The sequence below is a fragment of the Stomoxys calcitrans genome, chromosome 5, assembly GCF_963082655.1.
Source record: "Stomoxys calcitrans chromosome 5, idStoCalc2.1, whole genome shotgun sequence".
NCBI classification, from domain to species: Eukaryota; Metazoa; Arthropoda; class Insecta; order Diptera; family Muscidae; genus Stomoxys; species Stomoxys calcitrans.
Window position 1 is genome coordinate 109,846,218 of NC_081556.1, and position 22,779 is coordinate 109,868,996.

At 36.9% G+C, this 22,779-nt stretch overlaps 3 protein-coding genes across 7 annotated transcripts in view; 1 reads left to right on the plus strand and 2 right to left on the minus strand.

The window, feature by feature from the left end:
* The window catches only part of LOC106096081 (paired amphipathic helix protein Sin3a), a 59,428-nt gene extending 57,692 nt beyond the window's left edge, over nucleotides 1-1,736 (plus strand). For all 5 annotated transcript variants that reach the window (XM_013263654.2, XM_013263637.2, XM_013263670.2 and 2 more), the window contains one exon: nucleotides 38-1,736. In XM_013263654.2, the coding sequence (XP_013119108.2) occupies nucleotides 38-727 (690 nt within the window). In that variant the 3' untranslated portion in view covers nucleotides 728-1,736. The remainder of the gene's footprint in view (nucleotides 1-37) is intronic.
* Nucleotides 1,583-4,917, minus strand: LOC131998178 (uncharacterized). The gene is made up of 2 exons (XM_059370544.1): nucleotides 4,659-4,917; nucleotides 1,583-2,997 (listed from the first exon to the last, which is right to left on the minus strand). The coding sequence occupies exons 1-2, from the start codon at nucleotides 4,845-4,847 to the stop codon at nucleotides 2,440-2,442; spliced, it is 747 nt and encodes a 248-aa protein (XP_059226527.1). The 5' UTR covers nucleotides 4,848-4,917; the 3' UTR covers nucleotides 1,583-2,439.
* Nucleotides 4,918-7,014: 2,097 nt separating this feature from the next.
* LOC106080426 (H(+)/Cl(-) exchange transporter 7) lies at nucleotides 7,015-22,592 on the minus strand. Its single transcript, XM_013241813.2, has 11 exons — nucleotides 22,247-22,592; nucleotides 21,901-22,164; nucleotides 21,637-21,838; nucleotides 14,751-15,019; nucleotides 14,081-14,689; nucleotides 13,839-13,932; nucleotides 13,604-13,773; nucleotides 10,865-11,251; nucleotides 7,499-7,657; nucleotides 7,356-7,439; nucleotides 7,015-7,295 (listed from the first exon to the last, which is right to left on the minus strand). Exons 1-11 carry the CDS (start codon nucleotides 22,481-22,483, stop codon nucleotides 7,173-7,175), a joined length of 2,598 nt encoding a protein of 865 aa, XP_013097267.2. The 5' UTR covers nucleotides 22,484-22,592; the 3' UTR covers nucleotides 7,015-7,172.
* Between the last annotated feature and the right edge of the window lie 187 nt (nucleotides 22,593-22,779).

Genomic DNA, 22,779 nt, shown 5'->3' on the forward strand with positions numbered 1-22,779 from the left:
AAAAATAATAACTATGTATTTTTATTTCTAATTTTAGTGTCATCTGCGTATAACGCAGTCTAAATTTAAACGTTTCCAACATTTTGCACAAAGTTGGCTTTCTGCTCATGTATCACCTGAACAACAGCAACAATGCAACGAGTGGTTACTTGGCAACAATATCAACAATATAACCAATAGTGGTGGTGGTGGTTGTTCTGGCTCTGCAGCTACCACCAATAGTTGGTCAATGCCGAAGACAAAAGTTATCATACAAAATGATTTAAAGAAAACTCCTTATCGTCCATATCATCGTTACAAGGTATCAAGCATAGGCGGTGCAGTGCCAGCTGCTGTTGGAACCATCAACATAACCAATGAGCAATGCGTTAGCACTGGTGGTTGTGGTACAGCTAACCTAATGGCATCTTCTTCATATAATAGCACACCGTCAGCGATGCCAGCATCAACGACTTTAACAAGCACTTCAACATCAGGCATAAATTTAAATACCTTAGCCAATGTTACAGCGCTCAATGTTGCTGCGTCACTTAATAGCAATGATGCTGCTGCTACCACAATGGGGGGCAGTAACACAAACAACACCAATGTAGTAACTTCTTCCGCAAATGTGGCTACAAATTTGGTGACAACTGCTGGGCCACATTGTAACAGCGTGGCCGGTCTGTCGCAGACGACGGCAGCAGTGGCTCAAGAACCCGCTCAAGTTCGACCCATGGAAAGTTAGAAGGTCCTAATGCCTGCTGACATGTATTGAAAGAAATAAAAAAAAACCGCTTCCATATGAAATTATATGAAATGATTCATCTTGCATTTTTTGTCTAGAGTATAGTTTTTTTTATTTATAATTACACATTAATTAATAAGAAATTCCCTTCCGGTACTTTATTTATATATTGTAAAAAGATCAGCAATGATTTCTTTTTATCTATTATTACAAAAAAAAATATTAATTTATATACTGCTACTTTACATACATGTACAGATCCAACAACATCCTCATCAAGCGAATCTTTATTAGTATTTTTGTTTTGTTTTTGTAACTTAAAATAAACAATATAGTTTTTTCTCGTTTTTCAGTTTTTTATGCACACGCATTAATAAACAACAAAAAAAGCAAGGAAATACCTAACCATCAATCTACTACTTAACTATTATTGTAGTAGTTTTTTTTGTAAAAATATTCTAAAATTTACATCAATAGCACTTTTAATTCATTCATTTTTAAATGCATTAATTTTTTGTTTATACTTTTAATATACTTATCTTACTCTACATTACTTTAAGCGCATTCAATGTTATGCTTGTACGTAGACAGAGGAAATTCTTTTTTCAATTGGTCTTATAGAAAAAAAGAAAAAAACAAAACGTGTTAGTGCTCATTTCATTCTATTTAAAATGAAATCACCTCCCATAGATCTTAAGTCCTAGATGGTTTAAATAAAATTAACCATAAAGATAATCGCTAAGATCATATATTTATAAAAATACATGCAAAATCTTCATTCTTTATTAGCTATAGTGTTTTAATTTTAGTTTGATTACACTATTACAAATGTTAAGTCATATTATCCATGCTACTTGTAAATGTTAATAATATTAATGAAATGATAAATACTTTATGTGCAACCGCATATATATATATATATATCTTTAAAGAAATAGAAAAGAAACTATTAAGTAAAAAAAATAGTTTGAAGAAAAATAAAGATTTTAACATTTTTATAAAAAAAATACGCATATCTTTTATTCTTATTGCAGGTCATGGTTATGCTTGTGGCTCGATTATGAAATAAAAATTGGTATAAAGTTTGACATTTGGCCAGTTTCATTCAATATCAAACGTTGAGTTATTAATTGAAAAAGGTGTGCAATACAACATAGGGGCCTTATTCTCGCATCCGCAATCCATTTATTACGATCGAGTTTCGCATTTTTTTGGAGTGATTAATTCTACTCAACAAGAAATGTGCGAGTTTTTGGCTGCAGCAATTTACCTAACGTAAATAACAAATTTTAGTCTATTTTCAAGGAACTATGCTAAAAATAGGACATCGAGGTATTTATTTCATAAAATAAAACAATAATTATAATATATTCACATTTTTGGTCCTTAAAATTGGACAAAAATTAACTTGTGCTTAATTGCGGATTTTTCATATAGTCGGCGTTGACAAATTTTTTCACAGCTTGTGACTCTGTAATTGCATTCTTTCTTCTGTCAGTTATCAGCTGTTACTTTTAGCTTGCTTTAGAAAAAAAGTGTAAAAAAAGTATATTTGATTAAAGTTCATTCTAAGCTTCATTAAAAATGCATTTACCTTCTTTTAAAAAATCCGCAATTACTTTTTGGGCAACCCAATAGGTTTTTATTCAGTACATCTAATATGTTTTATTTATGTTTTTTATAATGAAGAACATATGACTCGATTACGTACATTAATTAACTTTATCAATGGCTTCACTTATAGCTTCCACCTTTTCTGGATGAATTATCAGAGTACATAAAATATTACAAATACTTTTCTCTGCATATACAAGTGACAGTTCATCATTACACGACATAATTTTCTGGCTGCAACTACTACGAATTCTTTGCAAAGTACCCGCTTTGTTGTCATGGCAACTTGGATTCATCTTTGTGACGGTTGTTGGTTTAATTTCCAATGTGGTTTTGTCTACAGCCTCACATATGGACTTCATTTTATTCTTTTTAGTTACCAAAGTGCACAAAATATCACAGATACTTTTCTCAGCGTATATCAATGCCTCCTCGCTATGGCAAGCCATTATTTTGTGATGACAATTCGTATTAATTCTCTCAAGAGTTTGTCTCTTTATATCATTAATGAAAGCGGGGGAATTTGTAGAGGCACCTTGTTGTTGGACTTGTATAACAGTTGCATAGGCTACATTGTTTTTTGCATAAACTGTAGTGATTTCATCCTCACCAATATTGTGCCACACTGTAAATTGGTCGTCTGTAGCTGATACTGACTAAAATAAAAGGAATTTAACTGTGTTAATAGAAACTCAAAAATATCAGACTAACAAATCTGCATATGGTAAGCATATTGTCCAAGAAGTTGCGCTCCAGATAAAAATAAGTAAAAGCGTGCTAAGTGCGGCCGGGCCGAATCTTGTATCCCCTCCATCATGGATCGCATTTTTCAAGTTCTTAAAATCAGTAAATCAGTACAATTTTGTCACACTCAACGACTATATTTAACTCGGTGTCGCTACGTACAAAATGAGAAATATATTGGATTGCCCAAAAAGTAATTTCGGATTTTTTAAAAGAAAGTAAATGCATTTTTAATAAAACTTAGAACGAACTCTAATCAAATATACTTTTTTACACTTTTTTCTAAAGCAAGCTAAAAGTAACAGCTGATAACTGACAGAAGAAAGAATGCAATTACAGAGTCACAAGCTGTGAAAAAATTTGTCAACGCCGACTATATGAAAAATCCGCAATTACTTTTTGGGCAACCCAATATATATTGGCCAAAAGATGCTACTTTGAACTAATCAAGAGCTAAAAAGCAAATCCACTTTTCGGCATATAATGATCTACAAGATACTGCTACTACTTGCGAATGTAGTTGAACTGGGATACTGGTGAAACCTGATAAGAATACTTGAGATACAAATCCTTCGTCAGATATCTACACAAACTTGAGATAATGAGAAATATCACTGTCATATGGTCTAGGTTGGTCGTACGACTTTACTAACCTATAAAAGCTTGAGAATCGCTTCCTGCACATTCAAATGTGTGGTTACAGCACAGCAACAGCGAGTTGTGCGTATGTGTGTATGCAACCCATATCTAGAGATGAGTGATGGGTAAATACCCAAAAGGTATTTACTCGGTAAATTGGGTAAATATCCGGGTATTTACCCATTTATACCCAAAATCTGGGTATTTATAATTTTGCAGATATCTTGGGTATAAAAACGTTTTGCAAGCAATTTTTATTGATTTCGTTTTTTCGTATATTAACCAGATCTTCTGATCTCATAAAATCGGATTTTAGTTATATATAACCGCTATATAAACCGATCTCCAGACTTAAAGTCTAGAGGCAATAAAATGGTAATTTTTCATCCGATTTCGCCGAAATTTGGGACACAGAGTTGTGTTAGGCTAGTCGACAACCCTCTTTAATTTGGCCCAGATCAGTTCAGATTTGGATATAGCTGCCATATAGACCGATCTCTCGATTCAAAGTCTTGGCTCCATAAAAAGCACATTTATTATTCGATTTCGATGAAATTTGACACAGTGAATTATGTTACATCCGTGTCGTATATGGTTCAGATAGGTCAATATTTGGATATGGCTACCAAAAAGAGCAATATTTTGTTTTACAAAATTGAACAATGATTTGTACTTATTGGAGCTCTCAATATCCGTGTGGAATTTGGTCCAAATCGGAACATTTTTCGATAAAGCTGCTATGGGGGCATATATTATGCATTTTTCACCGGATTATGACGAAAGGGGGTTTACATATATACCCGAGGTGGTGGGTATTCAAAGTTCGTCCCGGCCGAACTTAACGACTTTTTACTTGTTGTTTACTTTTTCAACCTTGGAACTTCAAGGACTTCTTATTCAAATTTTATTGGTAAAAGAGTTATTAAAAACTTACCAAAGATGGTGTAACAGCAGTTGATACAGAACGTTGATTAATACCATAGCATACGTTTCTTAACGGTGTACATAGGGCATTATTGTTTGTAGTTGATAATCCATCATTAATTGGTTCTTGGTAAAACTTTTGTAAATTTGTATTCTCCTGTTTTTCATTATAATTAGTTGTATATTTTTCATTGTTCATATCCGAAGGTCATGCAAACACTTCTTTGTGATGTTGCTGTCAAAGGTTTTAGTATAATTATTTAGAAAAATTTTATGTTTTATTTCAAACCCAACAAAGCATTAAAGTAAATGAACGCATACACGTGTTTTCTTCTGTCCTCTTAGGTTTCAATATACATATCACAATAACAAAGAGAGTAAACGGTACAAAACTACAACAGTTGTTGTTTAAGTTTTCATTTCATTCATTTTTTTTCTTCATTATAGACATACATATGTATAGACATACACTGTGTCGCAAAAGTTAGTATGCAGCCTTGTAGCTTAAAGATATTTAAATTATTGGTTTTGCTTCTTCGACCTTTTTATATTAGGTTGAGAAGAGGCTGCAGATATTAATCCGCCCCATGCCACTATGGACATACACCTTAGCCAGTAATCGACTTGTTGTGCGCTCTTAAAACTATAAAGTAATCTCTAAAAGAAAATTTTATGTTAGGAATTCCGTGCTACTTACAAAATTCTTAATTTGTTTCAATACCACTCTCCTAAGTTGGTTCATGTCTTGTATTGTGTCTCCACCTAAATGCTGGTATCTGTTAGACGCGAAAGCCGGGCGATGACAAAGGAATTGCTCCAACGTCTCATCATCTTCCCCGCATGCCCTGCACATGCTATCACTTGCCGTACCGATTTTACATAACTGAGCTCTAGTCCTATGGGTCCCGTTATGATACCAATAGCTATACTGACCTCCTTCTTGCTTCCTTTCAGTAGTAGCCTCGTTTTCTCAAGATCTGGATCCCCCCATGGGATTTTCGCCGTCCTACCGACCGTTTCGCTTTTCCACAGTGTTGCATGCGCATTCGTCGCCCACTCCCTTAACTCGGACTGCGTCGACACGAAAGGCTTCGGGTTAACCAAGTTTATTGACGGCAGTCCTCTGGCCTTTACCGCCAAATCGTCTGCCCTTTCATTTCCCCTTACTCCGTTATGGCCCGGCACCCAAACGATGCAGATTGTGCCATCCTCAGAGAAGACGTTAATCTCCTTCTTACACTGCAAGACTGTTCGTGACCTTACCGTCCTGGTTGTCAGCCCACGTTAGCCCACACCACTTCGAGCATTCCGTGATCGCCCGGATCTCCGCCTGCAGGACCCTATTATGGTCAGCCTGTCTAAAACGGATCTCAGTCCCTGGGTTTTCAATGTAAACCCCCAGGTATCCGATCGGAAGCCTCTTCCCTTCCTTCCAGGTTTCCTATCGTCGCCTCGATTATTCCGCGATACTGCTCCCATCTTCAATCCATTCTCCCATCGCCTTAAGTCTCAAAGCCGCAGTGGCTGCCTCACACTTAATCTGTATGGCAATGGGTCGGATATCTAGAATAGTCTTCAGTGCCCTAGTGGGCGTGGTCCTAATCGCTCCGCTTAAGCCAAGACAACATGTTCTCTGAAACTGATGTATGGTCCTTATGTTGCACTTTTTCTCCATACCAGGTCCAATCAAGCTCCTGTAGAGCCAGTGGACTATCCTCGGATTCAGGCTACATTTCGAGCCTACGGATTAAGTAGACAGTTTAGAAACAAGGCCACCTCTCGACACCCGTGTTGTTATATGTTTCTGAGGCATGGGTACTTGTGAAAGCAGACTAGGCAGTGTTTAGAGTGTTTGGAGAAACATTCTTCGTAAAATACATGGACCAGTTTGAGTTAATGGATAATATAAGCGTCGTATGAACCACGAGCTGTATGACGACGATAACATAGTTACACGTATCAAAATACAACGGCTGCGTTGGCTAGGTCATGTTGTCAGAATGGCTGAAGAAGCTTCAGCATAGAAGTCTTTTGATGGCAAACACGGTGATACACGCAAACAGGGACGACCAAATGCCCGTTTGAAAGATCAAGTGGTGGGAGACCCCTCGTAACTTGGTGTCATAGATTATACAAGGGAGCGCAGAAGATCGAGGCGCTTGAAAGGATATTCTGAATTCGGCTAATGGGAAAAACGTCCTGTCAAAGCCAATTAGAGTAAAGTAATATTTATATAACGTCCTGATTGCATTCACTTGCACATATGAAGTTTTTTAACTTAAATTTGGAGTTCTAAAGTTGGCTATCTAAAATAGGGTATATTAAACATTGTTGGGTGATCCACGAAATGATTAGGTTTCACATAGTATGTTGTTTACAATCTTTATTCAACCATATAAAAAATAATTTGAAAGTCGTATAGTTTTGTTCTCTTATTCGAAGCTAGTTACAATTATGTACATCTATGTAATTATATATTGGTAACAAGGAAACATAGTTCACTGTTTTAATATCGTTAAAGCCGTTATTTATGTAAAAAATCTTTTCTTGTTATAATACCTGCAACGCGGTTTTCTCGGTTAACCACTATTAAATGGCGCAAGCCCAGAGCCCGAAACTTGTTAAATATTTTCTGAACGGAATCGTGCTGTACAAAGAAGGAAGAATAAGAAACATATATGTATATAGTAAGAGATTGACAACCTACCTCTCTAGAGCAGACAGGCGAAGGATTCATAAAAATATCCAAATTAACTGTGTAATTCTCTTTGTCACCGTGAAGTCGAACATTCTAAAGAAAATAAATTTCTTAGCATATTAACGTAAAAAAAAATTACACAAATATCTTACATCTATCGATGGATAACGTGGGTAAACGTCACGAAATGTTTGTATACTTGTTTCATTAAACCAAAATCGTTTTTTCTCTTCATAGAGTGATTTGAGCAGTATGACTATTAATTGAGAGCGCAATATAATTCCGCAGACGCGACCCGATGAACGATCATTCTGTGAATAAACAATAGAAAGGCAATTATTTATATGCATTTATATTTATAAAGGGGGTTTTCTAGAGTAATTATTCTGTAGCTGTGAGTCAAAGCAAATCCAAGTTCGCCCATGAACGTTCCATTAAGGGAAGGGGCAACCTTCTCACACATCAATGAGTCCTATTCAAGTTTAATCTTGATGATAAAGGACCGCAGTGCGCCTCAAAATACCTCAGGATTCGAACCCAGGCGTTGAGCGTCATAGACGGACATGGAAACCTCTGCGATACGATGGCCTCAATCCCTTGGCAGCCGGTTGTACGTACCGAATTGACTCGATGGATTCCTTCAACGGCAAGAGCTGCCGCCTCAGTGTACAACACTACTACCAGGGACGTAGCCAGGGGGGGAGCCTCGAGCCTCCTCCTTAGTAAAACTTTTTAAAATGACAAAAATTTATATTATTAATATTCTACGGACAGAATTTTGATCAGACCAGGACCACCTTAAAATTATTTTTTTTAAGTGACAAATTTTAATGCAGTTTTTTCTTAACAAATTTTAATGAAATTTTTTCTAAAAATAAAATTTCAGAGTAGTCTTTTCAAAGACAAAACTTCATCACAATTTTTCCTAAAAACAAAATTTAATAATTCAGCGTAACATTCTCTTCAGTCCGGCCCGGACCCCCATCGAAATTATTTTCTCAAAGACAAAATTTCATTACTATTTTTCCTAAAGAATATATTTTAATAATTATTTTCTAAAGACTATGTTTCAATGAAATATTGTCTAAATATTAACTTTGGCTCAGTCTACCTCGATATTATTTTATAAAGCCAAATTTTAAATTTTTTTTTTTTTTTGTGCGTGCTCAATTTATTTTGCGACTCTATATTACATTTATTATACTTTTCTTAACAATTTGGCGAAGAAAGGAGGATTTAATTATATGGACATAAAATAGTACATGCTGGATTATCGCCATAAATTAATTTTTTTAATATAGAAACCATCAAATACAATAAGACACTAAAACAAATTCCAGAAATCTCTCTACTTAGAATTTTGAGAAAAAATTTTTGTTGTATATTTTTGGATGTAAAAAATTGCCGACTTTCGACAAGCCAATTTCCCCCAAAACATGACCTTATATCACAGGAAAATTAGTTTTTTTCTAGTTTTAGTCATCCACTTTACGCCAATTCCAATTTCATCAGGATACCTCTTTCCGAGCTGCAATTTCTCTAAGATATCTTCATTCTTGGGTATTTTTAAACAATTCGTATTAATTGGGACATTTTCTTTAAAGACCGAATCACGCAGATTATTAAATTTACATTTTAAAATAATTATTTCAAATGAAAAAAATCCGTTTTTTGTTTCGAATTTCATAGTTCATGATAGAGTATTTAAGACACTTGATACGGAGCTCATAGTGAGATAGGACCGCAACTATCAGTCAATAGCTTTGAAAGATAAGGATCGGCCTATAAATAGTGTGTTGGCAAGCAGTACAAAGTTTAGCTCTGACTTTAACCAAATGTCACCAACTATTGGTCAGTTCATACTCCCAGTAGCGACAACAATTTTCAAAAAAAAGTTCAAGGTATCTTTACCAATTTCACAGTAACAGAAAAATTTTGGCAATGTTCGATTTTGAAAAACTGTGGGGTGACCCCTCCCCCCAAAATAAAATCCTGGCTACGTCCCTGACTGCTGTAACAACAACATACGACGGTCTCTAAAGAGTCAAAACTTTACATTTACATTTAATTACCTATATTTTTTGGCATCCAGTAATCGGTCTGGTTTGTTTTGCAACCTATCCTAGGAGGTATAAAAACACACTCACTATGGAATCCAAAAGTGCAAATGATGTATTTAAAATTAAAATTGTACAACATGTTTCTTCATCAACGGCCACACTCTTTAATGTATTTATATGGCGTCAATATTTTTTTAGGAACCCATCGGACCCTCAGGGTATAAAGATGATATGTTTCATACCATATTTTGCCTAACCAAGTAAAAATTGACAAATCTAGTATCTCAAGAAGTCAAATCGGTGATCGATTTATTGTATTTGAGTCTATATTTACTTATGAACCTATCTTAACCTAGTTCATGTTTGCCACAGGTGGTAATAAGTGTTAAAGATTACAAAATGTATGGCTCTCGGCTTATAATGGACATATATCTATGTATGAACGGATATGGCTTATTTTAAAATTCCTGATATGAGCAAAATTTTAAGCGGATAGCTTTGTTCGTTCCAATCGTACCGTGATTTTGACAGATGTCAAGACGCCGATCCCCCATCTACATCGATACATTACAATAACTTGTAGCAGCAAATGTTTTGAGAATGAATGGAGGAATATGCGAGAAGGAATATGTTGCCCAGAAGAGCGTTGGTTGATTAGTAAATGAAATAAATAAAAATTAGTATTGAAATTTTATACATTGCTGAACACCTTACAAACTTTGCCAGCATATGTTCTTATGAAAGTGTTCTCATGTTCTAGCCAGGATTCGGACCTAGGCGTTTAGCGTCATAGGTGATCAAGCCAACTTTAGCGCCAGGATAAACAAGCGGTAATAGCGGTGACGCGTATTCCCCAAGATCAATTCAAATACCTTAATAGAATACTTATATCAGCAACGAAATACTTGAAAGTTGTACTCTTTTTGCTGCTTGCCGGTTGTTTGAGTTTTGTAAACATTAACAGCTGTTTGCTTATAATCAGGGTTGCCAACTTTTATAATCACATGCTTGTGATTTTTACCCTCCAACTTGAATTAGAACATTTAAAAAAAATTTCATTTTGAAAATTAGACTTTTTGCCGCTGTTTTGCTATTTCCTTCCAAAGTGCGATGGAACTGGGTGTACCAAGCCAAGATAATAGGACAGCAGGAAGTTATGATTTGCCAGCTGATCTATTAAAGACCGTGGGCAACATGTTCAAAACGCATACAAGATGTTTAAAATCTTTCAAATCTTAAAGTGCAAAGCATAAGTAAGAAGGCGTGGAAGTGTAGGACTATGGAGGAGTGGACCTCCAATGCGAATGAAATAATAATCTCAAGTAGCCACACAATAAGAACACTATCTGTATTCGTTATTAAAATAAATTTGATTTCTTGTGGATTTTTAAAAACATGCATTCTATGCTGCAGGTAAAATAAAGCTATAAAACTAATGTCTTCTTTTATTGAACTTACCCCTTCAACATCTTCGACTACAGGAAATCCATTGTGTTGATATCGATGTAAGATGTCAAATATATATTTCGATTTATCTATCAATTTGATGCATACAACCGGCGAACTCATAATGTTGGAAGCTTTTAAGCCCATATAATGCGGCAATGGCTCCCAAGGTAGCATGGGAACGTGATTAATTTTCACTTGAATATCATAGATGCCTTCGTTGAAATAATCTCCCACCCATTTAGCACTGATTAATGTTATTATGAGCGGGAAAAAGAAAGAAGTCTCAATGCCAGTTGTTTCCATTAAAATTACAGTTAAGCTGATAGTCATGCGTAAGACGCCACCCAAATTGGCTGCTGCTCCTATTAATGCATATTTACCGGGGTTTAAGAAGACCTGAAAATAAATAGAAATTTCATTACTCAATTAAGCAAATCTGTAAAATCATATTTAATTAATAGAACAATTTTTAGTAATTTTAAATAATTATAACTAAAAACATATAAAAACGTTAATATGTTCATTTAATGCCCAAATTAAAATAGGATGTAACTGTGTTTGCGGCATCATAAGAGTGAAAGCATTAATCCAAAGCCAAATTTGTCTAGAAATGTACTATTCACTAATCAAAAATCATATAGGTCGGTCTAGAAATGGACTACGTTGAAGTTGATCCTTCATTACCCAAAATAAAAAATGATACCTATGACTGCGTTTATTTTAGGTCGCTCCGGTAGCTGAGTTGGTAGCGTATTACTAGTGCGGGGTCGTGGGTTCGATTCCCACCAGGGCCTGGCCTGTAGCAATTGTGGTATCACAAAAGACTAAAATTGCCTAAGTGAGTCTGTTTGGAAATTGACTGCCACTCTTACCTAACTTAACCTAACTGCGTTTGTGGTGTTATAAGAGTGATAGCATAAAACCAAAGCCAAGATGCTAATTGCGATTCAAAAAATTTTGTATCTATGTAGTCACTATTCTACGACTCCTATCGCTAAAATTTCAGTTTGGGGTCAGGTACAAGACTGGTATTTGAATCTATGGCTTTTATGGGAATTATAGCTTCCATACACAGGAGAGAATAGTTAAAAAAGACCTTAAAAACTCCGATAACTTCAAACCTAGAGCCAAACTCCCGTTTTTATTTCAAGGGAACTCCAATGCAGTGCATCGCAACTTTTCAAGTACATCCGTTAAAATATAAACTAAAACTTAACTATAGAGAAATTTAGCACTCCAGGTGAATATACGCAGATGCGCAGTTGTAATTTCCTAGGCGGGGTCAAAATCTATTCAGAGTCATCTTCTAATTTTTAGTAACCAAAAATTGGTTGTCAATTGGAATTATCAGATGATTGGTCCACACAACCGTTGTAACAAAATATGGATCGAGAGGGCAAGGAGTTATATGGAGTTACAGCAAAATGTTGATCTAAGAGCTATAGATGATTGAGTTAGTTCAATCCTGTCTCGCCTGGCGAACTGGTTTCATGCTTATGGCTAGCGCCATTGACCCCGCAATTAGGAAGATTGTTAAAATAAACGTAGACAGTTAGATAGCGGATACTTTAAGACTGCGGAAGGAAGGACTTCACATATACGGATAACTTAAGGAGGCCAGATGGAGAATGTACGGTTTCTCCACACGATACGCTCCTTCATTTGTTGGAGACGCACTTTCCTGGCTGTGATTCAAAAGGTCAGGTGGGTTGGTGCCTATTTCCCATGAGGAATTCCGTCATGGATACATTGACGAACGAGCTAGTTGTTGTTGTAGCAGTGTTATACTGAGGCGGCAGCCCTTGCTGATGAAGGGTCTTAACGGGTTAATCAGATTCGTACAACCGGCTGGCATGGAATTGCAAACTAGTGATTCGGGAGAGCGTTCACTGGGCACTACATACCTTTGGGCATCACAAGTCTCCGATAGCCGATGGTTTTTACCCTAAGATGTTGCAGGAGGTTTTTATACTTTATCATACTGGTAAGTCTGTTTGTTTCGGGCATGTCTAAAGCTGCTTTTATATGATCAGACATAAATACAACAAATTCATATCAATGAGTGCAGTCCGATTCAAGTTTTAAGCGCAATGATAATGGACCTCCTTTTTACAGCCAAGTTCGAACGGCGTGTCGCAGTGCGACACTTCCTTTGGAGAGAAGTTTTACAAGGCATAGTACCTCACAAATGTTGCCAGCATTAAGAGGGGTAAACCACCGCCGAAAATTTTTCTGATGGTCTCGCCTGACGTGCACTGCACGACTACTAATCTCTGTCAAATCGTAAGCTTAAACCAAAAATCAATTCAATTAAAACGAAGGCCAATATTAATCACATCTTGGCTAGATTGTGGCATGCCTTCGGAGATATTTGATAGCTAATTATCGCAATGCGTCTACCCAATTGTTTTGTAAAAAAAATTTAATACCTCAATATTTTTATCGCTCTGCAAATTCAAATTTATCTATTGGGTTGCCCAAAAAGTAATTGCGGATTTTTTAAAAGAAAGTAAATGCATTTTTAATAAAACTTAGAAAGAACTTTAATCAAATATACTTTTTTTACACTTTTTTCTAAAGCAAGCTAAAAATAACAGCTGATAAGTGACAGAAGAAAGAATGCAATTACAGAGTCACAAGCCTTTGAAAAAATTTGTCAACGCCGACTATATGAAAAATCCGCAATTACTTTTTGGGCAACCCAATATAAACAATCCATTAAGGAATGGAATTATTATTATTACTTACTGCATCAGGAAACATATAGAAAGCAACCATAGCCACCAAACGTCCCCAAGCAGCTCCAACGAGAGCAGTTGGTATGAATACACCAAGGCTTACATTCAAACCAAAGGTAAAGCAGGATAACAGATAATAAATTAAAGTAAAAACTGCCAATGTTAATATTTTATGAGATCCTATTTAAATAAATTAAAAATTAGTGCTACTTTATAGAAAATCTTCATTTTTATCGAAGTCCTACCTGGGGGATCATGAAATAGTGAACGAACAGTAGCTTCGGGCGTTTGAAACCATAAAGCGGCCACAGCATTGTATTCGTTATCTTCACAAAATAACTGAAAAAGAAAAATACCATTTTATATGCTCGAATACTGCGTATGTTTTTAATTGCACAACTTTATATGTTGTACTCATTAATGGCATTGATGTCATTAAATTTTCTAATTTAATTTATTTTTGCACAAATATCACATAATAACATACCTGGGTGGGATAGTCCGTTGGATCATTTCCCAAAGGTCGGCAATCGTTTATTAAATAAATCATTATACAAGCTAATGAAACACCTATCATTGCAACAAGTACTGCTTCCATTACTTTCGCGAATTTATATTTGATAAATCTTGAACGAAATTTGTTGATTTTAGTATTAAACATATTCCACAAGGCTCCGAAGATGCCGCCAGTAACACCAAACGCCATAAATATGGGTAATTCGTAGTAATCGAAAGCCAAAGGTTGTTCAAATTTGCCTAAATTGAAGAGGCCAGTAAAGGTGAAATTGCTTAGACCATGATAGGCGGACAAAACTATATTCAGCGTAAATGAGCTTATTATAGAAGCCACCAATGTGCGCCAGATAAGATTTTGATTCCAAAAACTGGCTGCTTCTTCCAGGGAAAACAGCATGCCTCCAATGGGGGAACCGAAGGCAGCCGATACACCTGCTGCTGCTCCACCCAAAACAAAATCTCTTTTTTCATGATCATCTCGAAAGGCTTTAAAAATGCGAAAATCTTTAATAAATGTTGTACTCTTTCCCTGTGAAATTCCAGCTGCCACTACGGCACCAGCATGTATCATAGGCCCTTCCTAAAATATACAATATTATAAAAATATTTACATTCAATATTATAAAAATATTTATTAATACCTTTCCACCTGCTAATCCTCCTACAACTGAAGTTATGACACCAATACTCTTGACGGCCAATGTTTTTATACGCACTATTCTTGGCACTTTAACGCCGTTCAAGTAACATTTGACTTGGGGAATACCACTGCCAGCTGTAATAGGTTCCAAGTAGGTAACCATGGCGGCCCCTATTGCAACGGGCGCCATGCTGAGCCCCAACCAATATAGGTATGGCAATACCAAGTCGCCTGTTGGATTATCCGCATGCGGCACATTTGCATCAACCGCTGTAAAAGGAGTTCATTGGAGAATTGTCAATAATGTAGTATAGGAATATGAAACAAGTAAAATAAAGCAAAAGTCGTGCGGTGCCGACTATATAAAACCCTACATACACCCTATTAGTGTAAATTGGGCGATATCATTTTATAAATGCTTTACCTAATTCTAAACCAATTTAAATGGCCCGCGATAGATGGGTAATAAAATAGGTTAGGTTGAAAAGAGGGTGCAGATGTTAATCCGTCCCATGCCACTATGGGCATACACCTTGTTGTGCGCTCTAAAAACTATGAAGTAATCTCTAAAAAGAAAATTTTAAGTTAGGAATTCCGTGCTACTTACAAAATCCTTAATTGTTTTCAATACCACTCCCCTAAGTTGGTTCATTTCTGATATTGTGTCTCCACCTAAGTGCCGGTATCTGTTAGACGCGAAAGCCAGGCAATGACAAATGAAATACTCCTACGTCTCATCATCTGCTCCGCATGCTCTACACATGCTATCACTTGCCGCACCGATTTTACATAAGTGAGTTTGTAGTCCTACGTGTCCCGTTATGATACCAATAGCTATACTGACCTCCTTCTTACTTCCTTTATGTAATAGCCTCGTCTTCTCACGATCTGGATTCCCCCATAGGATTTTCGCCGTCCTACCGACCGTTTCGCTGTTCCACAATGCTGCATGCGCATTCGTCGCCCACTCCCTTAACTAAGATTATTGACAGAAACCCTCTGGCCTTCACTGCCAAATCGTCTGCCCTTTCTGTAGAAATTTTAGGGCAAATTCGTTCAAAATTATAATAACTACGGCTGAGGTCCGATCTGTGTGATTTTCATTGCTGTCACAAGATGCTAAGCTGCTGGCTACCGGGCGCGTACACAGGTTGCGAATAGTGGAATGCTTCATACGGAGTAGATGCAACGGTAGTCGCGGACAATCAGCGGTATCGAGCGGGGTATCTCAGTGAGAGGCCGACGACACCGGCTCTTTCACAAATACTGAGTACCTATGATGCTCGATTTTACGAGGCGGGTTATTGGTGCCTTTAAATAACCAATGGTCAAACTGTTCCCGCGGCGATCGGTCCTTTGGATCGAAACGAGCTCGCAGTATCTCAATTTTTGAAGGCTGTAGCTTGATTACAACACACGGCATCGTTAAATCATCTTAGAATTTTACGACAATCCAAAATCTATGCACTTTGTAGGGTCTGAAATGTGTATTTCGACGTGTTGCAAACGGAATGACTAAATGCTCATGCCTCTTATCCTATGGTAGTGATTATACAAATCTTATATATAAAAATCAATTAGTGTTTGTTTGTCGGTTTGTTTGTGTGTTCCATATAGACTCAAAAAGGGCTGAGCCGTTTTTTTGAAATTTTCACAGATGGTGCATAATGATCCCAAGGTGAAAATAGGTTTCATTTTTTGATATCTGAAGAGGGGGCGGACCCTCCCCTTCACCCTAATTTTCAGAAACGCCAAATCTCGGAAATGGGTGATGCGATTTAAGCGAAATTGCGTGTGCTCTCTTATAGTAACATAAAAACAAAAATTTGGAATCCAAATATCGGGTGGCGTAACTAGGGGGACCGCCCCACCCCCTAAAAACCTACCAAATATTTATATATATACCAATCACGACAATATGGGAATAAAATCAAAGGTATTTAAGATTAGAAAACGTATCTGATATCCAATTGTCGAACTAAGTGTTTATAGAATCGCCCCAACCCTAAAAACACCCCTAAATCGGGCATATTTACCGACCATGCCAATTTGGGACTCAAATGAGAGGTATGTGCGAGTAGAATACGAATCTGATATCCAGATGTGGCACCAAGTTTCTGAGAGACCAACCCTTCCCCAAAACACAACCCTGATATCCAAATGTGGGACCAAGTGTTTGGGGAGGGGCGGCCCCCTCCCCAAAAACATCCCCAAAGAGCACAGTATTGGGCTCAAATGAAAGGTCTTTGGGAGAAAAGCACGAATCTGCTATCAATATTTGGGAAAAAGTGGCTGTGGGGCCACCCCCATAACACCTCCCATATAGGAAGTATTTGCTGACCATATGTAATATGGGGCTCAAATAAGAGATATTTGAGGTAGAACACAAATCTGATATATATTTTCAAGGCCAAGTCAATGAGTAGCCGCCCCATCCCGCAAAACAACCCCCGAACTGGCCATGTTTGCGGACTAAGAAAATATGGGTCACAAATGAAAGGTATTTGAGATTAGACCACGAATCTGATATCAACATTAGGGACCAAATGTCTAGGGAACGTCCCACCACCATAACAACCCCCAAATAGGACGTATTTCCTCACCAAGACAATTTGGGTCTGCAACCCCGAACTGGGTATTTGAAAGGTATTTGAGATAAGAAAACTAATTTGATATTCAATTTCGAGGCCAGTGGCAATATGGGGTTCAAATAAATGATATACAGATATATGAGAATAGAGCACGATGCTGATATATTTTCAGGGCTAAAAGTTTGGGGACCACCCCAATCCCCAAAACACCCCTAAATCGGGCAAATTTACGACCATGGCAATGAATGATATTGAGGAGTAGAGCACGAAATTGATACTTTCGGGTATCAAAATTTACCAACCATGCCACAATGTGCCTTAAATGAAAGGTATTTGAGATCAGAAAACAAATTTGATAACCAATTTTGGGGCCAAGTGTTTGGGGGACGCCTCATTCTATAAACTTCCCTCAATCCAATGGCAATATGGGGTTTAATCAAATCGTATTTGAGAGAAAAGCATATCGGATCACCCCCGAAATCGCCCCCCTAATCGGACATCATAAGAATATCGGGCTGAAATAATTTAAATGACATTAAACCCTCCGAGCGAATTTGTAGAGCAAAAAAGTTCATATGGGATTCAGATTAAGGCATTTATATTGTTATACTGTAAGTCGAGCAATATGCATATACTCTTTAATTGTCGAAAATAGAAATTCAAAGGGTAATTTTGTTAACATTGTTTTGTTACCCGACCACTGCAGTGTGCATCAAGCAGAGATCCTTGCAATTAAGCCAGTGGTGGAATGGCTAGGATATAATATCATTACGACGATTAACATAAATATCTTCTCAGACAGCAAGGTAGCCACTAAATCCCTGGAGAACGTATTTCTGAACACAAAAACCGTCCTCGACTTTCGCAGATCTCTCAACGAGATGGCTGAACAGTTTAAAATTCACCTGTTCTGGGTGCCGGGCCAAAGAGATATCCCAGGGAATTGTAAAGCGGATGAGCTTGCGAGACTAGGAACTACCCTACACATTCCAGGGACACTGGAATCTGTGGGTATGTAAGCTAAGTTTTCAGGAACAGGCCCGAAGGGCAAGGAATGATCGGGGTTCGGGGTGAGTGTCCCGCACTAGCAGTTAGAAGGGGTTCCACTTTAGGTTCTCATTTTTTTGAGAACCTGTCTGATTTAGCGGATGTAAACATTCGCAAGTCATTAAGCTTTCTAAAGCGATCTGGATGGTTCAACGGTTGGAACTAGAAGGCATCTTCTTCTTCTGTTCCTGTGGTATCACAATGGGCGAAAACATCTAAGTGAGTCTGATGGCAGACTGCCACTTAAACCTAACCTAACTTTTGTCCCATATAAAGTAAAAGAAGGTGCAGCGGAGCAGCTCCAGTTCAGCTAATCTGTCTATAAAAAGAAACCGTGCAAAGAACTTGACAATTGCGATCAATGGTGGATGGTATACAAAATTCGGTCCTAGCGCACTTAGCTCGTTTTCACTTGTTTTGACTTTAAGACGAAACTTTAAAATTGGTATATATCTGTTTGCTAACATGTTTTGAATAAAGATTTAACGAAAGTTAAATCTAAAGTTATCTCTTGTTATTTTAATCATCTTTAATTTTTGTTTTAATCCGCCAAAATAACAAGTTAGTAAACCAAACCGTTGGCTCTCCGCTCCGGGTTCAAAAAATTCACTCCCGCTCCGACAAAAAATGACTGCTCCGCTCCGAATCCTTGGTTAGACCTATGAATCTGAACGTTAAGAAAAATGATGGCAAATTCGGGGCGCCGCGTTTCTCAAAAGCACGATTTTGATATCCGACAAAGGAGTTAGAAATTGGAGAAGGAACGCAGAAGATGGAGGCGTTTGGAATTATATTCTGATTTATGCTAGTGGAAACAATGCCAATTAATATTTTGATACATTATCGGGCGTGAAACAAGGCTGTCTGTTATCCCCGCTGCTTTTCGCGTTATATCTCAATGACCTCCATGATTTTTTAAAAGGTGGCTTGTATATAGAGGGCTTGAATATAAGATTATTGCTATACGCCGACGATATCGTTATTTTGGCTGAGGATAAACAGATACTTCAACTTATGATAACGAATTTAGAAAAGTATTGCTCTAAATGGAATTTAACGGTCAACATGGCAAAGTCGAAGATAATTGTATTTCGAAAAGGAGGCAGATTAGCCGAACAAGAAAAATGGGTTTTTAAAGGAGAACAAATTGAGATAGTTTCACAATATAACTACCTTGGAGTAATTGTAACGCCACAAATGTCCTTTTTAAAACATATACAAAATCGAAATAGCCAATCGAAGAGTGCCATAAACGTCACATGGAAGAATTTTATAAATAAAGATGAGGTGCCCTTGGCCCAAAAGTGGAACATGTATCAAGCTGTGTGCAGGGCAATCCAATCATATGCTGCGCAAGTGTGGGGCCATTTACATTTTGACGAAGTAGATAAACTACAACGATTTTTTCTAAAACGTGTTCTGAGATTACCTGAATCAACACCAAACTACGCTATTTCAATTGAAACAGGTCTTGATGCTGGCCACATTTATACACTTAAACTGCACTTAAATTATATTTGGAGGACATTGTTTCAATATAACCAAGAAAGGTTACCGTGTCAATTAAGTAAAATAATAATTCGGAAACAGCTATTTTGGGTTAGATCCTTAAATGATTTATTAACCGAACTGGATATGCAGACAATAGAGGAAAATATTTCACCAAATGTCTGGAAATTTATGGAAGCGGCTCTTATAGAACGTGTAGCAACCAATAACAGAACAAAGGATTTGCGTAGAGCACGGCAAAGTAACTCACGTATCTATAAACACTTAGATCTAACACGAGGCACATGTTATTTCAATGGTAATTTCAACAGACAAGAAATCTCCTGGATTTTTAAAGCAAGGTGCGACCTAATTTGTCTTAGTGGAAATCGTTATATATCAGGCACAGATGAAAACAACAACTGTACTATTTGCAATATAAATGAAAAGGAAACACTTCAGCACTTTCTCGGTAACTGTCCAATTCTCAGAGAAATTAGAATACAAATATTTGGTAAACCCCACCTTCAACAACACGAAATCGTATCAATACTAGATGGACATGATGGGGCTGATTGGAAAAAATTAGTGTCTTATCTTATATCGGCGCTTAGATATCGAAAACTTATACTTAATGAATACAATTAAAACAAAACATAACGAAAAAGCCAAACAAACAAGAAACAAGAATATATGCTCTCTTTAACATATAAGTAAATGTACATATTTTTACCGACTGACGACATAATGTCATAGTCGTGAATCCACTTTATTTTTTTTTTTTGTTTTGCCCAATTGTAATTAAAATTACATTTATATTTAAGAAAATTTTGAATTGTACCAATTATTAAGAAGAATAAAGTGATACTACTACTACAATGCCAATTAAAGTAAGTAAAAAACTGTTACTGTTTATACAATATTACGTTCTAATGACTGATAGGGCCTTTAAGTGGGCTTTGAATAATATACCTCTTTGTTCTATAATATTAAAAGCCAAAGGCAATTTCTTACATGTAACTGTAGGACAGCATATACAGCTATGATTCACATGATTATATTTTAGAATGGTTTCTTTTAACCCATTAACGCCGAAAGGATAGAAAAATAGAGCTGCCTTAAAAAAGTTCTAGAACGAGTTTAATGAAAGATTCGGAATTCAATGGACAAATTAAAAGGTTAAATACATTTTCTCGTTAAACCGGGGACTAAAGAAACTCTTATAAAAAAGATAAAATTTTTCAAACAGCTCACGTAAATGTTACATATTAAGATTGAATACAATTTTATTAAAATTGGCGAATTGAGGGTCTGGCTAAAATAGATTAACACAAGCTACCCGGCACGGTAAAGCTGTGAGCACCACACAGGCCGGAACATTGAGGTGGTGTTCATTGCTGTAACGAGAAGCTTAGCTGCGAGCTACCGGGCGCATTCACAGGATGCGGATAGTAGAATGCTCCATACGGAGTAGCTGCAACAGCAGTCGCGGACAATTAGCGGTATGGAGCGGAGAGTCTCAGTGAGAGGCCGGGCGGCACCGGCTCACGCATAAATACTTAGTGCCTGTGATGCTCGATGTGACAAGGCGGAGTTATTGGACCCTTTAAATAACCAATGGCCAAGCTGTACCCGCAGCGATCGGATCTTTGGACCGGTACGAGCTTGCTTACCTACAGGAGCTTGACGAGGATCCACCTTCACATGAAATTGTGGCTACAACACAAACTTCCTATGAATATGCGTTAATAAATGACTTACAATGTTTAAGAAATTCATATTTGCGGGCGGATAATTCCTCAATAACAATGTCGATTGCACACGCAATCAAGGCTGTAATAATTCCAATTTGTATAAATATGATCCAGCGTAATACATCTTTGCGTAAAGAAAATCTCGTGCTAATTATGCGTTCTTGTTCTTTTTGGAAAAGAACATTCTCACACACATCGTAGTCCAGGCTCTAAAATTAAAAAGATAATTTTTATTTTAACAAATGTTGGACATAGTATGGGGCGCCATTACTTCATAAATGTCCCTTTGATTTGCTAAGCTTTCATTTATTGCAGATGTACGGGAACGTAGACGAAATGTAGGATTCTGTTGCCCCCTGGGTCGGGATGGTGGTTGTTGTTGTTGTGAACCAGAATGTATATTTGAAATCGCCGCTGGCGCCTGTTGCTGTGATTGTTGTGAACCAGAAGGTATGCTTAACATCGCCGCTGATGCCTGTTGCTTGGTGGGTGCACCTGAATTTGAAAGTGGGACACTTCTGCCAGCTGGTACCGCCTCCAATATTCAGTCACAAAGAAATATATGCGATAAGTAAAAAACCATGTAATTGTGTGAGTCACGTCACATTCTTACTTACATCTAACCTATTTTCTATATTTACTGTTCGATTGTTCTGGTGGGTATCTAGTTGCTTACTACCAGCGTTCATTACTGTGGTCGGGGGTTCCCTAATTCCTTGTTTTGTCACTAATTCCTCATCTTCCATGTCATCGTCAATTGGCTTAAAAATTTTTTCAGGATATTCATCGGTTGAAGTTTGGGAGTTTTCTTCCAAATCCACAAGATATTTTTTGTCTTCTTTTTGTCGCTTCATCTTTATTTGATTTAAGAATCCAAACCGTTTGTAGTTAGTTGTCTTGTTGCATTTTAAATCTGTTTTGTCAAAATGATTCCGATATTGAATTTTTTATAAGCTAATCTAAGTGCATTTCATCAATTTAGAATGTAAACATACTAAGTCCAGTTATGAATTTATATATAACAGACGGAAGCAAACTATTTGAACGAGTTTTTTACAATAATAGCTATAACATTTAAAAGGCCAATATTGTACTATTTTTAATTTATTTTTTTTTTTTTTTTTTTTTTTTTTGGACTTTAATTGAAATG

Bases quoted from the DNA above. Each gene is read 5' to 3' on its own strand.
- LOC131998178 (XM_059370544.1), bottom strand. From the start codon at position 4,847: ATGAACAATGAAAAATATACAACTAATTATAATGAAAAACAGGAGAAT. The intron at 2,998-4,658 runs GTAAGTTTTTAA...CTTTTATTTTAG, and splicing joins CTGCTGTTACACCATCTTTG to TCAGTATCAGCTACAGACGA.
- LOC106080426 (XM_013241813.2), bottom strand. From the start codon at position 22,483: ATGAAGCGACAAAAAGAAGACAAAAAATATCTTGTGGATTTGGAAGAA. The intron at 15,020-21,636 runs GTAAGTCATTTA...CTCCTTTTACAG, and splicing joins ATATGAATTTCTTAAACATT to CGGTTGATGCAAATGTGCCG. The intron at 13,774-13,838 runs GTAGGACTTCGA...TTATTTAAATAG, and splicing joins ACTATTTCATGATCCCCCAG to GATCTCATAAAATATTAACA.